This window comes from Rhinatrema bivittatum, chromosome 3, assembly GCF_901001135.1.
Source record: "Rhinatrema bivittatum chromosome 3, aRhiBiv1.1, whole genome shotgun sequence".
NCBI lineage: Eukaryota > Metazoa > Chordata > Amphibia > Gymnophiona > Rhinatrematidae > Rhinatrema > Rhinatrema bivittatum.
In genome coordinates this window covers 486,900,535-486,915,589 of record NC_042617.1, presented here as the reverse complement: position 1 = coordinate 486,915,589, position 15,055 = coordinate 486,900,535, and the positions used below count along the sequence as shown (strand labels likewise).

The 15,055-nt window shown below is 46.8% G+C and overlaps 1 protein-coding gene across 1 annotated transcript in view; it reads left to right on the top strand.

Moving 5' to 3' along the window:
- TDRD6 (tudor domain containing 6) overlaps nucleotides 1-15,055 on the top strand; it is a 408,994-nt gene that overhangs the window by 250,544 nt on the left and 143,395 nt on the right. Inside the window, 1 exon segment of the mRNA XM_029596059.1 lies at nucleotides 11,737-11,844. Within this exon segment, the coding sequence (XP_029451919.1) occupies nucleotides 11,737-11,844 (108 nt within the window).

The following is a 15,055-nucleotide window of genomic DNA, read 5'->3' as shown; positions in this document are numbered from 1 at the left end:
TATGATCTCTTCTGCCTTTACCAGTAAGTATTCTGGCAGCCGAGTTCTGTAGTATTTGCAGCGGTCTGATAGTGGTGTATGGTAATCCTAAGAAAAGTGTGTTGCAGTAGTCCGTGCTGGCAAATATTAAAGCTTGTAGTACTGTACGAAAGTGTTCCTGATTTAATAAGGGTCAGAGGGATGGCTTTGGTAATAGTGGCTAGGCATCAGCTATGGCTGAAATACTTGTCGACAAATACATCCTTGAAGTCTAAACTTTACGAAGTTGCCCTTTAAAGGCTCACTTTTGTTTGGGAGTGAGCTGGAGAAAATGGCCAATAAGTGGGGTGAGTCACAGGTTCCTCGATTTACTACAGGATAAGAAACAGACGCCACACGCCTTTAGCACATGAGTTTTACTAAGAGGTTCAGAAGTTTTCAACCATATGGAAGAGTAGCTTTTCAGAGGACTCAACCTTTGGGTAGAACTTAGTCCTTTCATCCCAGGTAGCCCAGATAGGGGGTGCAGGCTCGGGAAGTTGGAGCATCCCAAGCCTTCCAATGAAGGTGTGACAACCCACCCCTGGGAACAGGAGATAGGTCTCCTCTCTCTTTATCGGTGGTAGGTCGAGATCACGTTAGACCAGTGGTTTTTATTTATTTATTTATTATTTATTTAAGGGCTTTTAAAATATACCGACATTCATAGAACATATCATGCCGGTTTACAAAGTAGGAAAGGGAAATTACAAATAACAGGGAGAGGGGAAAGGGGAGTAGGGGTGGAAGAAGGAGAGAATGGGGGGTGGGTGCAAAGCAAGTGCATAAGTAGCGTGAAGAACATAGGTTGTAAAGCGAAAGGGAGAAAGAAAAAATAAAGGAACTGCATTAAAAAGGCCTTAATATATACATAACATATCAAGCATTACATAGTCAATGTTTCCATAAGATGCATCCTTGATTGGTGGGTAGCGGAGCAGAGGTCGAGATTGAGAGGAGGCAATAGAAGGGGTTTATGTTTGATTGGCATCTGGGTAGGCCTGTAGGAAAAGCCAGGTTTTGATGCCTTTTTTGAAGTTGGGTAAAGAGGGTTCAAGGCGGAGGGACGTGGGTAATGAGTTCCATAGGGTAGGGCCAGCAATGGTAAAAAGCTCTTTCTCTTGTGGTGGAGAGGTGAGCAGTTTTGAGGGGTGGGATGTGTAGGGTGCCTGCAAGGGTGGCTCTGGATGGACGATTGGAGGTACGGAAACGTGGCATTTCCTTTTGGAGGTAAGAGATGGCCATGCGCTAGAGTTTTGCTGTTTTCCTCGGGACGTGTTCATGGTGTCTCCTTGCAACTCTGCAGAAGAGACAGGCAGTGGAGTGTACGTTGACAAGAATTCTCAGCCTGCGGGCTGTGGTTCTAGTGCCCACGTCTCACAAAAATACAGGCTGTTACTCCATTTATTTCATTGTGCCTAATGAGGGCTGTTCATCACATCCTGGATTTTAAAGGGGTCAACTGTCATTTGCGTGTGACTCGTTTTCATATGGAAACCTTGTGCTCAGTGATGATGGTAGTACTGTCGGGGAAAATCCTGATGTCTCTGGATTTTTCTGAGGCGTACCTACGTATTCCTGTGCGGCTAGAGCATCAACGATTTCTGCATTTTGTGGTTTTGAGATGTCCTTACCATTTGAGTGCCACCTTTTGGTTTGGCTACCATGCCCAGAACCTTTTCCAGGGTTGTGGCGGTAGAGTTGAGAAAGGATGGGATCCTGGTACACCCATACTTGGACAACTGACTGATTTGGGCCAAGAATCTGGAAGAGAGCCTCCGGGTCTTGGGCAAGATGATGATCTTGTTGTAGGAGCTAGGTTGGTTCGTGAACCTGGGTAATCTTCAGCCAGCACAGTCATTAGAGTAGCTCTGTGTTCAGTTTGACATGAAGCAGGGCAGGGTATTCCTGTCGAAGGGCCATATTCAGAAGCAGGGGCAACTATTGATCAATATGCCCAACAGTGTGGTCCTATCTACAGGTGCTCGGATTGATGGCAGTGACCTGGAAATGGTGCCATGGGTGAGTGCGAATATGCATCCTCTTCAGCGCACTCTGCTGTCTCGTTGGAGCCCACAGTCTCAATACTATTAGATTTGGCTTCATCTGCCGTTGGAGGTCTACACTCTATGATGGTGGCTAAAAGCGGATCTAAGAAAGGGGGTTTCCCTAAGAACACCGTACTGACTAGTATTCAGGTCAAATGCAAGCCTCCAGGGTTGGGGAGCTCACTGTCAGGAGCTGACAGCGCAAAGACACTGGAGAGCAGAAGAGGCTCTATGGAACATCAATCGGCTGGAAGCACATGCAGTCCGATTGGCATGCTTGCAGTTCGGCGACAAATTGCAGGGTCAAGCAGTCTGGATGTCATCGGACAATGCAACAGTGGCTTATATCAGTCGGAAGGAAGGAACCAGGAGCCAGCAAGTGTCACAAGAAATAGCCCAACTTATGGAATGGGCGGAAGTGCATCTTCAGGAGATCTCTGCCTCGCACATTGCAGAAAAAGACAATGTAAGAGCCGACTTTCTCAGCAGACCGTGTGGATTCAGGAAAATGGGAATTGGCAAATGAGGTGTTTCAGCTAATAGTGGATTGCTGGGCCTTCCGTTTTATGGAGCTTCTGGCAACTGCTTGCATTGCGAAAGTTTCTTGCTTCTTCAGTCGCAGGAGAGATCCAAAGTCCTTAGACATCGATGCCTTTGTGCTGGAGTGGCCAGAGGACAAGTTGCTGCATATCTTTCCCCCTTGGCCTAATGATTCGGAAGATTGAGAGTCACAGGGGACTGGTGCTTCTGGTGGCACTAAATTTAACCCAGAAGACCATGGTATGCAGATTTACAAAGGCTCCTGGTGAACTCTCCCCTTTGGTTTCCGGCATGCCTGGATCTGCTACAGCAGAGATCTATTCTTCACGAAGATCTGACTCTAATTTATCTTATGGTATGGCCCTTGGGAGGGCTCAGTTGCTAAAGTATGGATATTGTACTGCAGTGATTGCCACCTTAGAGCGAGAAAGTTCTCCACTTTCTTAGCCTATGTATGAGTTTGGTGAGTGAGGCTTGGTGTGAAGATCAAGGGATTCTTCCTTGTTCGGTTAAGATCCTGCTCATTTTGGAATTTTTTTGCAGGATGAATTGAGTAAAGGGTTGGCCCTAAATTTATTAAAGGCACAGGTGACAATTCTTGCCTGTTTCCGAGGTCAGGTGATGGTAGATCCTTGTTGGCCCATCCAGATATGGCCCGTTTCTTGAAAGAAGTGCAGCATCTTCGTCCTCCCTTGCGGTTACCAGTGCCCTTGTGGAGTCTTAATCTAGTTTTGAATGTTTTAGCATGCTCTACTTTTCAGTTAATGTGTAACCTTTTTTTGAGTTTACTAGCCTTGAAAATGGTGTTTCTTGTGGCGATTTGTTTTGTGTGTTGAGTATCCAATGTATTGTTCTTTTCTTGTCGGGAGACGTTTCTATGAGTGACTCCAAGGGCGATACAGCTGTGTACTTTTCCTTCCTTTTTGCCAAAAGTTGTCTTGGATATTCACTTGTATCAGTCTATTTCCCTGCCATTTCTGGACACGGAACGAGATGTGGAGAAATATCGCCTGTTACGGCCCTTGGATGTTGAGGCACATCTTGAGGTATTTAGAGGTTTCTGTACCTCTCAGGAAGATGGACCTGCTGTTTATACTCCACGGTGGGAGAAAGCAGGGTGAGCCAGTGTCATGGGTTACTATAGCCCGCTGGATTAAGGAGGTAGTCAGGGCCACGTATGTGGATGCTGAGCAGCTGTTGCCTAATTAGGTTAGGGCTCAGACAGTATCAAGGGCAGAGATTAGATTGTCTCCCCTCGACATTTGCCGAGCTGCGACATGGTCCTCTTTACACACCTTTTCCAGGTATTATTGCCTAGATGTGCAGGCCCGGGAGGATGCAGCCTTTGCACATGCGGTTTTGACTAGACCAGATGCAGCTTCCCGCCCTGTTCGGGAGTAGCTTTGGTATATCTCACTTGTTCTGGATTCATCCATCTGAATCCTAAGAGAGAAAAAATTACTATTTACCTGATAATTTCCTTTTCTTTAGAACAGACAGGTGAATCCACCTTCTCGCCCTTGGCTGCTGAATGGTTGTGCTATGGTGGTCCTGCATGGCTACGTGTTCCACGGAGAGCTGGTAAGGGTCAATCTGCTCCCAGACTGTTATTGCACTCCTTTTTCTGAGCTCAGTGTTTTCCTGTTAGCTGAGTGCTGGAGGGGTTGTCTATCAATCAAGTTTTTGTTAGTTTGTCCACAGTTGGCTTTTGCAGAAAATACTTGCTGTCATTGCAAGTGATGTCAGCTTTGCTCAGTCTCTGCTGGTAGAGGTGCATAACCCACTGGTTCTGGATTCAGGCGACGGTTGAAGAGCGACTCACCATCAGGCGCCGGCGAGCGGGGAGGCCACCCTCCATCCTGGGCCCCCGCGAGAACTAAACAACAAACTGAATGGCAGGAAAAAAAAAAAAAAAGATACGGAACCAACAGCAGGAGGTGAGGGAAATTGAATGACTGAGATCTATGACCACGCCCCCCCCTGACGTCACTGGGAGCTCCGGCGACGGTTGAAGAGCGCCTCACCATCAGGTGCTGCGCGCCGTGCGTCGCACGCCGAAGGGGCGCACCAAAGGGGCCCTCCCCTTTGTGCATCCCTTCGTGCAACCCTTGTGCTTGTAAAAAAAAAAAAAAAAATCTTTTATATTTTTCTTTTATTTAAATTGTATTCCAATTCTTTACCTTTTCTTTTTGCTTGTTAATAATTTTAATTAGAAATGTTCTTTGTATTAGACTATGAAAATGTATTTCCTGCTATTCTGTTTAATGTAAACCGGTATGATTTACATCGGATGTAAGAATGTCGGTTTATAAAAATTATAAATAAATAGTAATTTCTCCTTCTCCAAAGGAATGGAATTTAATTCTTTAGATGTTGAGAGCATTAACATTTAATTTACAATGAGTCCTAGATGTTTAGTAGACAGTTTTTTATGGAGCAAGCAAAAAAGGTGTATCAGCCTCAAAACCATAAATTTCTTGTTGGATTAGATGAATTTCAGAACAATGAAAAAAATAAACCTGTTCCTTATATTAAATCTTATTCTTCAAAATTGGTGGTTCCATTCTATGAAGAATTTTTAATAAATTGAAAAGGTACTAAGTATATAAAGGTACAACTTGGGGTTGCATCTACATCTTTATTATATGAGTAGTGGCTTGCATATAAGTCAATAATTTGATGAGCACGCAAACCAGTGGACACAAACATCAATTTAAAACTACATTGAGGTGCCTAATGATTTTGAAGCCCGAACATGGCTGACAGACACGATAGCTGAACATTAGTTTAGCATCGTATGAAGGCACACTCAATCCACATCCCATATATAACAAGTCTTATATGTATTGTATATAGTATCATGTTATAAAAGTTTGGGTAATAATTTCAGGTATTGTTACAGAATAGATGTTGGCATAAAGTTTGAAAGAAGTGTTCTTTAATTTGTGATCATCCCAGCTCCTTCCCTTGGTGTAGACTTGTGAGAGTGAAATAGAATATGAATTGTCTTGCTATCCATTGTTCTGTTAATTCTCAGTCTACACTCTTCTCCTTGATAGCAAAATCAGATTATTTTTTGTTGAGTGTTATCCTTAATCAGCTGTACACATTGATATTTTATTCTGCTAGTTAAGTACTCATAACTGGATGAGAAGCTATCTGCAGTTTACATCGCCCAGATGAGCTTGAGCCAGGAGATGTTTCAAACCCTAACTGGGTAGGAGGCTTTGGTCTCAATTTATCATGACTTGTATACTGTACCCTTAATATAGACTGAGAGTTAATAGAACAGTAATTGATAGGCAGCATTCTTATCTTTTTGTACTGTTCACTGAAGGTGTGCAGTTGTATTACCTAATATGAAGGTAAGATATTGGGCTGGGGAGGTTCAGGTGTTTGGCTGAACCTTGACATTTATTTATGTATAAAATTTATTGATCACTTTCCAGTTTTATGATAAAAACTTCCAAAGCAATGTACATGTTCAACTATCACATTCATACAAATAAATATACATCCATTAAAACAAAATAACATATATGTTACCATCTTTATTTAGCCACCATAAACATACCAGCCAACTCAGCCCTCATCTCTAAATCTCCTAAACCGTAGGGACATATCCATTTTTAATTCATAAGCTCTGACAACAGCAACCATTTTTTTTTAACGCCAAAATCTCATCAGGTCCGTTTCTTCCCTGATATCCAATGGAAGAGTGTTTCATAATTTGGGATCAGACATAGAAAAAGACCGATAAGGGGTGCTGAGGATGGTAAAAGGTGAAGTGGGGAATGGGGGAATGATGCCAGAAGTGGCATGTACAGGTTGCCCCTATCTCCCAGCTGCTGAGGATGGTAAAAGGTGAAGTGGGGAATGGGGGAATGATGCCAGAAGTGGCATGTACAGGTTGCCCCTATCTCCCAGCTGCTGTTAAGTAGTTGATTGCACTGGCCAGCAAATATTTGAGTGGATAGTTGGGAATTACTCAGCTGCTAGGGGACCAGGGGCATTCCACTCGCCATCCCCAAGGGCCGTCCCTGGCTGGGAATATATTAAACTTTTTATAGGAGCTTCATAAACTACTCTTTATTTCACTGAGGAAAGTGGGGGATTTAGTTTTTGTGCTTACCTTCATTATAGCACTGAGATTTATTTTTGCTCTTAACAATTAACTGCAATGCTGGTGTTTGAGAACCTGTGGCACAGCCCTTTAAAAATTCTCCCAAGTCCAGATTCACTGTAGATATATGGTAACATCAGGGGAGGTACCAAAGTTAAAGGAACTATAAAATTAAACTGAATGTGCATGTCATAACCTTATTTCTCCTAGGACAAGCAGGATGGTAGCCCTCATGGGGGATAACATCAGATGGAGCCCAGCACAGAACTTTGATCTCAAAGATTCTAGGGCTTTCAGCATGCCCCACTGAGCATGTGCAGCTGTAGTCATCACCCTACCCCCTAGACTGAGTCCCTCAGTTGCTTTTTTTTCCCCCATGGAGCTGTTGTCTGGCGGTTGTGGAGCTCGTACTTTTTTTTTATTTTTTTAAGCAGAAAACATTGTTTTTCACAAAATTCAGCTTTGTTCTCTTAGTTTGTAAGCGAATTTTTCTAGAGCTGCAGCGCTTCTTTCTGGTAATTCTTTTTTCCAAATGTCTGCCAATCGCTTGGTGGTTTGTCCCCTGTGCAGCCTGGCAGAGTCTGTTAATAAAAAAAAATCTGCTCCTGTAGGTTTTGTTATTTGTGTCCTCTCTTTCCTCTGTTTTTCTTTTCTTCCACAGTGCTGATAGGACTGAACTAAGCAGTCCATTGAAGATCCAATCAGGCCACTGAGCCTGGGGACTCGCCTGAGTTTTTCCTGGGCTGAAGTACCATGCCGGTTCACCGATCACTCGGCATCAATGGATTCAGACAGTAGAAGGATAGAGGACCATGCCATTCCTGTGTGGGGGGGGACGACGACACAGCTCATCCTCCCCACATCTCAAGGAACTAGTCTCCACAGGCAGGATCTCTGGACGACTTTGCCTCCCCTCCTGCTTGCCAGCCTTGGAAATGTAATCTCCCTGGGAGAGAGGGTGAGTGGAGCCTGGGCTAGCAGCTTGCTGCCGCACCTCTGTGCCATGCCCATGACTGGTTACCCGTGCACAGCTGTGACCAGTGCACCGTTCGTCTGACACATCGATGTTGGGACTGCCTTGGGGTCAGGGCCCATCCTTGGTACCGTGATCTCCTTGACGCCATCAAGGTCCAGGGTCACCCTCGTTGCCATAGAGGTGCATGACTGCCCACGATGCCATGGTGGCCACCTGTGCTGTCTGTGTCAGTGGAACTGGAGTCTCGCTGCATCAGTTTGGGCATCAAGGCATCTGTGCTGCAGTGCTGTGATGCGGCACGCTCTGTCACGGTTCCTTGATGCACTCGATGCCTCGGTGCCCTTGTTGCACTTGTCTGGTGCACTCGATACCTCGTTGCATTCAGTGCTGTGGTGACCCCAGTACCATCATTGTCGCTGTACTGCCCTTGATCCATCAAGACGCGTGCATGGCCACACTCGGGGCTGTCGAAGTAGGGGCAGGCCCTCGATGCCATCAAGGCTGTGGGGCCTCTCCCTGCAGACGCCCATGGCTCCTTTGGGCCCATACCTTCGGGTGACAGGGCCCCTGGTTGGTCAACATCTGTAGGCACATCGCTTATCAGGGACTTTGCTGCAGTCGTTCCCTGTGGGACTTGCAGGCAAGTTGGTTCTGATACAGTTTCAATGGCCCGCCTCTTGTGGAGCATTCGCAGGCATTGAAGGGGTCGACGCCATAGACCGCCACCTTCCACCATGCCTTACCCAGAGCACCAGTGGTACTGGGAACACCATTGTCATTTTGCCCTCTCCACTCTGCTGCAGTTACTGTGGCGTTGACACGTAGCTTGCTTGATTGGGACAGGTAAGGCATCTGTTCCAAGGGCCTCGGATGCTGGCAGGCTGCATTCTCACTGGTTGTGTAGTCCTCAGCCACACTAGAGTTCTGTCTTTCAGCATAGTTTCAGCCTCCATGTCAGTCTATACTGCATAGTGCTGAGGAGCACTGGTGGAGGAGCTGTCATTACACACTCTGTGCTTGGTCATGGGGCGGCGTGTAGCAACCAAATCTAGCACGTGGTTATTGGTCCTTGCTGGGTCGTGGGATTTCTCCCACAAGCATGGTGCTCAGGGATGTGCCACCTTCCGTGGATGGCTTACCACTGCATGAGTCCACCCAGCGTGCTTTTGCAGCGGAGGGCTTCCAGTTGCCCTCTGTCACCTGGGCATTGGTGTGTGTGTGTGCATTGTTCCCTCTGGGCAGTCACAACGGGTTGTGATCCGCAGTCGCAGGACTGACCTAGTACTGCACTCCTAGTTGGATCCAGAGGTGAGTGGACATCATTAAAGTGGCTCAAGTGTCCTCTCCTTTCTCAGCAGAGGAATATGTCTTTCACCCTCCACCCCGTTGTGGAACAGTCCCTGGGGCGCTCTGTCCCTGAGCAATTGTTTTCTCTGATCTGGAGCCCCGATCCTTTGAATCAGCGTGCCTCCTTGGAGGCCAGGGCCGCAGAGCAGCAGCGGTGGTCTTTGGACTGTCTTCAGCTGGGCCCCTCTGGGGATTGCAGTTGCGACCGAGGCTGGCTGCCTGAGGTGATTTGGTCACGTATGCTCCTCAGTGAGCAGTGGTTGTGCTTCAACAATCCTTCAGGGAGTTTCTAGGTCTTTCGGGATCGGGAGGCCCCGATCCTGCTGCTTCCCTTTCCCCTCTGGAGAGGAGATTTGACTTGAGTTCCAGGGCAACCCTTTTGGGTTCCTCTATAGATTCTCTGCTGTGCACCTCTTCGAGGGGTGTCACTCGTTTCCGTTCCAGAATAAGGGATGCCACTGCTCTGACTGGTGCCAGTCCCAAGAATAGTTGACAGTAGCACTCTCCCTTGGACGCTTTGAGGCACGGTATGTCTTAATCTCGAGGTAGCTTGTCCAGTGTTGCTCCCCAAGATGAACTGGTTCTGGCAGGTGCTCTTGAGTGAGCTTCAGGCCTATTTTATCTCCCTGCTAGGAAGCTCTCGAGGTCCCCCTCCCACCTTCTCTGGTTTGGGAATTACCTTGGTTTCTGCTGGGCTCTGTGGGCGTCTTTCTTAATGATCGCTATCAGTCATCCTTGCCTGCAGGACCCTCCTCTGTGAGGAGTGTTTCGGTTAATCAGCTAGGCGATGGTGCCTTTCATCTTTTTGCCATGCCCATGGCAGAGGGAGTTAAAGCCTAGTACCCCGCATGAGGGGTCCTACCCTCTGCTCACGGTAGCGTGCAAGCTTTTCTACCTCCATTTTCAGAATCACTTTTTCTGTGGGCAGAGCAATCCTGGATCATGCAACGCTATCCATTGTTGGGCCATGTGCTCTCTTAGGGGAAGTATATGCACTTATGGCTGGGTAATGATACTGCAGCTGGGTGGCTTGGTACTCTGTCTTGAGATCGCCCTGGGCCTACCCTGATGCCTCTTGGGTTTCTGGGCTAGTAATACAGTCAGGCTCTACCGGGGTTTGCGCTTGCAACTCTCCAGCTTCCCGTCTCCTGGTGGAGCCTTCGGGACTTTCCAGTTTCAAGAAGACTGAGGGCTCTTTCTCAGTGGGATACTCCCTGCTGTTTTCGGCAGTGAGTTGTTTGCTTGGGGTTGATAGACACCCGGGTGACTTGCGCTTGCCTCGGCAGTTCGCCAGTCTGCCTCCTTGTGTTCTTCGCTCCTTCTGACTTCCGATTGGTTTGTCAGGGGGAGTGGAGATGAAGCTAAAAAACCCATGGTATCTCTCCATATACCTTCAGGGAGAGATACTGCCTTAGTTTTTCTCATTCTCTGGGTTGCACAAAGGGCCTTCCTACTCCCCTTGCTATCCTGTGACAAGATAGATGAACTCTTGAGTGAGCTTCAGGCCTATTTTATCTCCCTGCCGGGAAGCTTTGGTCTGTTTCAGGGATTGTTCTCATCCCTTGACGCTGTCCTGTACGGTTAGCTAGGTCTGATGCTTCGGCACGTCTCTCCCAGGCCCTGCCATGGTTAACTGCTTGTTCTTCAAGCTTGATGTGGGTTTCTTCTGCCCATTTGGCACTCGTCTCCAGACCTTTGGCTATCAGTGGTTGACAGTCTCATTCTGGAGGGCTCTCTGACCCCAGTTTGTTTTTTCGTTTGGTTTTTTTCACACCAAAGAAGCTGTGTGATCAAAGTTCCGTGCTGGGCTCCATCTAATGTCACCCATATGTGAGGACTAACATCTAGCTGTCCTAGGAGAACACCTGTTACAGGTAAGCAACTGCTTTATTTAGTTAGTGCTGTAAGTTTTTAGTCATCTGTAAGCTACAATGGTTTTTGCTTTTGTTTATTCTGGTGATATGACAGCAACGGAATTTTATCTCATGATTAAAGTCTCCTGGAACCAATACTGAGTACAGAACCCCTACTTTGTGGTTGAGTTCTGTGTTTCATGCATGGCTTGAACTAATGCTCTTGGCGTTGTCTGTGCTGTTGAGTATTTCTGAAATGTTTGCCTGCACTGGCAAGAAGGCTTCAACATAGTAGTACAGATATTGTAACAACTAGTACAACATTTGCTGATTCTGTGGTCTCAGATGCTCTCCTAACAGGTCAGGGTTTTGTATATCTTTAATGAATATGTATGAGGTCTTGTGCAAAGTATTCAGTGTATACATCTGTCATATGCTTATTCATTGTGGATATTCTGAAAAGTTGACCTGTCAAATAACATTCCAGGACTGGTTTAGGAAACTGATCTAGTGACTGGAACAAAGTGCATCATGTTTTACCTACCTTGGAAGTGTATTGCAGTATGTATGTTCAGGTGAGAGAGATGTCTGTGAAATCGGAAAACAGGAGGCTGTGAATGGTAATTTCATTGCTGCAGAATTAAATGGGCAGTACCTGGAATGAGAAACTGCAAAGTAAAAATAGAAAATAATTTTAAAAAGTCATCCTTTTGTCATCATAGAGCAAAACTGCTTTGTCCAAGGGTACTGCTTTGTCCAAGGTGCATAAGTTAAATTAGAATGCTTTTTATACATTTGATTTTTTCTTTTAATTTTTCAAATGGATCATAGAGGTGGAATCCAGTGATAGTTCCAGTCTTAATGTGGACGATCAGATCTCACTTAATCCTATGAGTGTACCAGAGAAAGACATTTCTTCAGAAACTCAGAATGAGCAAGGTACTAATGGAAAAACTAAGAACAAGTTGTTTGTTGCTGCTTTTTTGGGGATAGTAGTAATTTTAATAGGTATTGAAGTGTTAAAGCTGCAGTGTGTAATTGTAATAATTCCTTTTATATAGTACTGTGTTTTATCAAATACTTTATCAGAATACTACTTTGGAATTAAGTGTACATAAACATTTGGGTGACCTAAATTTGAGTCTTGATATGGATTTCTGTATCGCAGGCCATTTTGAATAGAAAATGCTAGAAGATGGTTTTCATGGCTTCTTGGCATGGAAAAATTGGGTGAATAGACTTGCTAAGAGGGAGATGGTTTTGGAACATTTTACTTCATCATACTGATAATACGGTCACTGAAAGTTGACATCTAATACAAGGCAGAAGAAATAGAGATTACAAAGAGGAGAAAATGTATCTTCTCACAGGACAAGCAGGATGGTAGCCATCACATATGGGTGACATCATAGGATGGAGCCCAATCACTGAACAACACTTTTGTCAAAGTTTCTAGAACTTTGACTGACACCTACTGGGCATGCCCAGCATGGCACTAAACCTGCAGCCAGCAGGGGTCCACCTTCAGTCTTCTTTTTTCCTCGCAGCAGTAGCCACGCGGGTTAAGGAGCTCCACAGAGATTCCTGACAGGAATTTTCCTCACGGAATTACTAAAAACTTTTATTCCCCACAGGGGTCCCTCCTTCGAATTTTTGACTCCGCGGTACTCCGGTAAGTTTTTACCCATTTTCGGTCGGTTCCCATCGAGTTTGGCCCTTGCGGTCTACTGGCCGTCAACCGTACCGCGGCTACATTTTTCAAAGGCCATGGTGTTGGGGTTCCGTCTGTGCCCGGACTGTATTCGCACCACGTCCATAACAGACCCGCATAAAGTCTGTGTAATGTGTCTCGGGTGCGAGCATGCTGTCCTGACTTGCACCAAATGTGCCTTAATGACACCAAAAGGTCGCAAGGCCAGAATGGAGAAAATGGAACTTCTTCCGTTCTCAAACTCTGACGCTGTCTATTGCATCGACGTCTGAACCGGCACCGTCCACTTCGCACCAGTATCACTGGCCGGTGACCATCGGGCGTAGATGACTTCTCGGCCTTCTCCTACCTGCTCCCCCTCAGGACCGAGGGGATCGTAGAGAGAAACATCTGCATCGACACCGGAAGTCTCGGACCATCGATGAAGGAAAATCATTGACTTCTCCATCGTCCAAGCCACCATCGAAGAAACCCCATCCAGAAAAGGCACTGAACCTTTCTGCGACCGGGTCACCGAGGTAACCCTCACCCGGATGGGTATCAGGAGCCATGACTCCGCCTTTAACGGTGGTCCCTCCGGCTATGCCTCTGCCGCCTTCTTCCCTTCTGGAGACAGGGCTGCTTGCTCCAGGTCTCAGTGAAGAACTGGACCGGATGGTTCAGGAGGCCATCGATACGGCAATGCACAGACTCCAAGGTCCCCCGGCGCCAATATCGGTGCCGGTCGCGGAACCGACCATCGATCCCATTCCGGCAGCATTGGCATCGCTGCTCTCGAAGATGGAAGCGCTCATAGCCACTTTTCCACCGATGGATCCTGGGTCACCGATGACTCCGGTGCCTTCCCCGCTTACCCTGTCATTGGCAGGGGAAACACCGTACAGCATTCCTCCATCAGGAGTCCTGCCGATGCCTCAACCATCGATGCTGATGTGCCCATCAATGCCCTCTGCCCGCACCGGTGCCCTCGATGCCTTCATCGGTGCCGCCAGTACTTCCCTCGATGCCTTCAGATCCTAGACCAGGACCTTCAGGAATACCATTGTCCAGTCCTTCTCAGGTTCCTCCAGGGACAGGTGCTGATCCCTATGACACCTGGACTGACGATTCATCTCAAGACACCGATGATGTACCATCGCCACCTTCTCCTACTGAAAGTAGGAAGCGTTCTCCTCCAGAGGACTTGTCCTTCATAAATTTTGTGAAGTAAATGTCTGAGTTGGTTCCCTTCCAATTACAGACTGAGCAAGATGATAGGCATCAAATGATGGAGCTGTTAAAATTCCTGGATGCTCCCAAGGAAATAACCTCCATCCCTATTCACCAGGTTCTTTTGGATCTCCTCAGAAAGAACTGTGAACACCCTGGTTCTGTTGCTCCAGTCAACAGGAAAGCTGATACCACTTATTTGATCCAGTCAGCCCCAGGATTCCAGAAACCTCAGCTGGATCACCAATCTGTGGTTGTAGAATCTGCCCAAAAGAGGGCAAAAAGATCAAAACCCCACTCTTCCTTTCCTCCAGGTACGGAACAGAAATTCCTGGATGCCATTGGCCAGCGTGTCTTCCAGGGATCAATGCTTATCTCCCGGATCGCCTCTTACCAGCTGTATATAACCCAGTACAACAGGATCTTATTCAAGCAGATACAGGACTTTGCAGAGTCCCTGACTCAGCAATTCCAAGAACAGCTTCAAGCCCTGGTACACAAGGACTTCGAGGCAGGGAAGCTTGAAATCAGATCCTCTTATATCATCTTTGACACTGCTTCCAGGGTATCTGCAACTGCTATTTCGGCAAGAAGATGGGCCTGGCTTAAATCGTCAGACTTTCGCCCTGAAGTACAAGACAGATTATCTGATCTGCCCTGCATAGGCGACAATCTGTTTAGAGAACAGATTCAACAGACGGTGGCGGAATTCAAGGACCATCATGAGACCCTTCGCCAGCTCTCTCTGATGCCCTCTGAGTATACCTCCAAACAGCCTTTCAGGAAGGATACTAAAAAGTCATTCTTCCATCCAAAGAAGTCCTATCCACCACAGTCTAGGACTCGTTCTATGAGACCTTTCCAAAAGGCCCAGTCTCGTCAACCGCAGAAACAAAAGCCGCAAGTAGCTCCTCTGCCGGGCCCTGCTTCCGGCTTTTGATTCCTGCATAGAGAGCAGCAGCCAGTTTCCACTGCCTCACATACCAGTGGGAGACTGATTGTGCCATTTCATCAACAGGTGGCACACAATCACCTCAGACCAGTAGATTCTTGCCATAATCTCTCAAGATTATCACCTGAACTTTCTCTCCATTCCACCGGACTCCCCACCTCTACCAAAGTGGAGAACATCCGACCACTCACTTTTCCTGGAGCAGGAATTCTCCCTCCTCCTCCAGTCCGGAGCAATAGAGCCAGTTCCCTATTCCCAACAAGGCCTTGGATTCTATT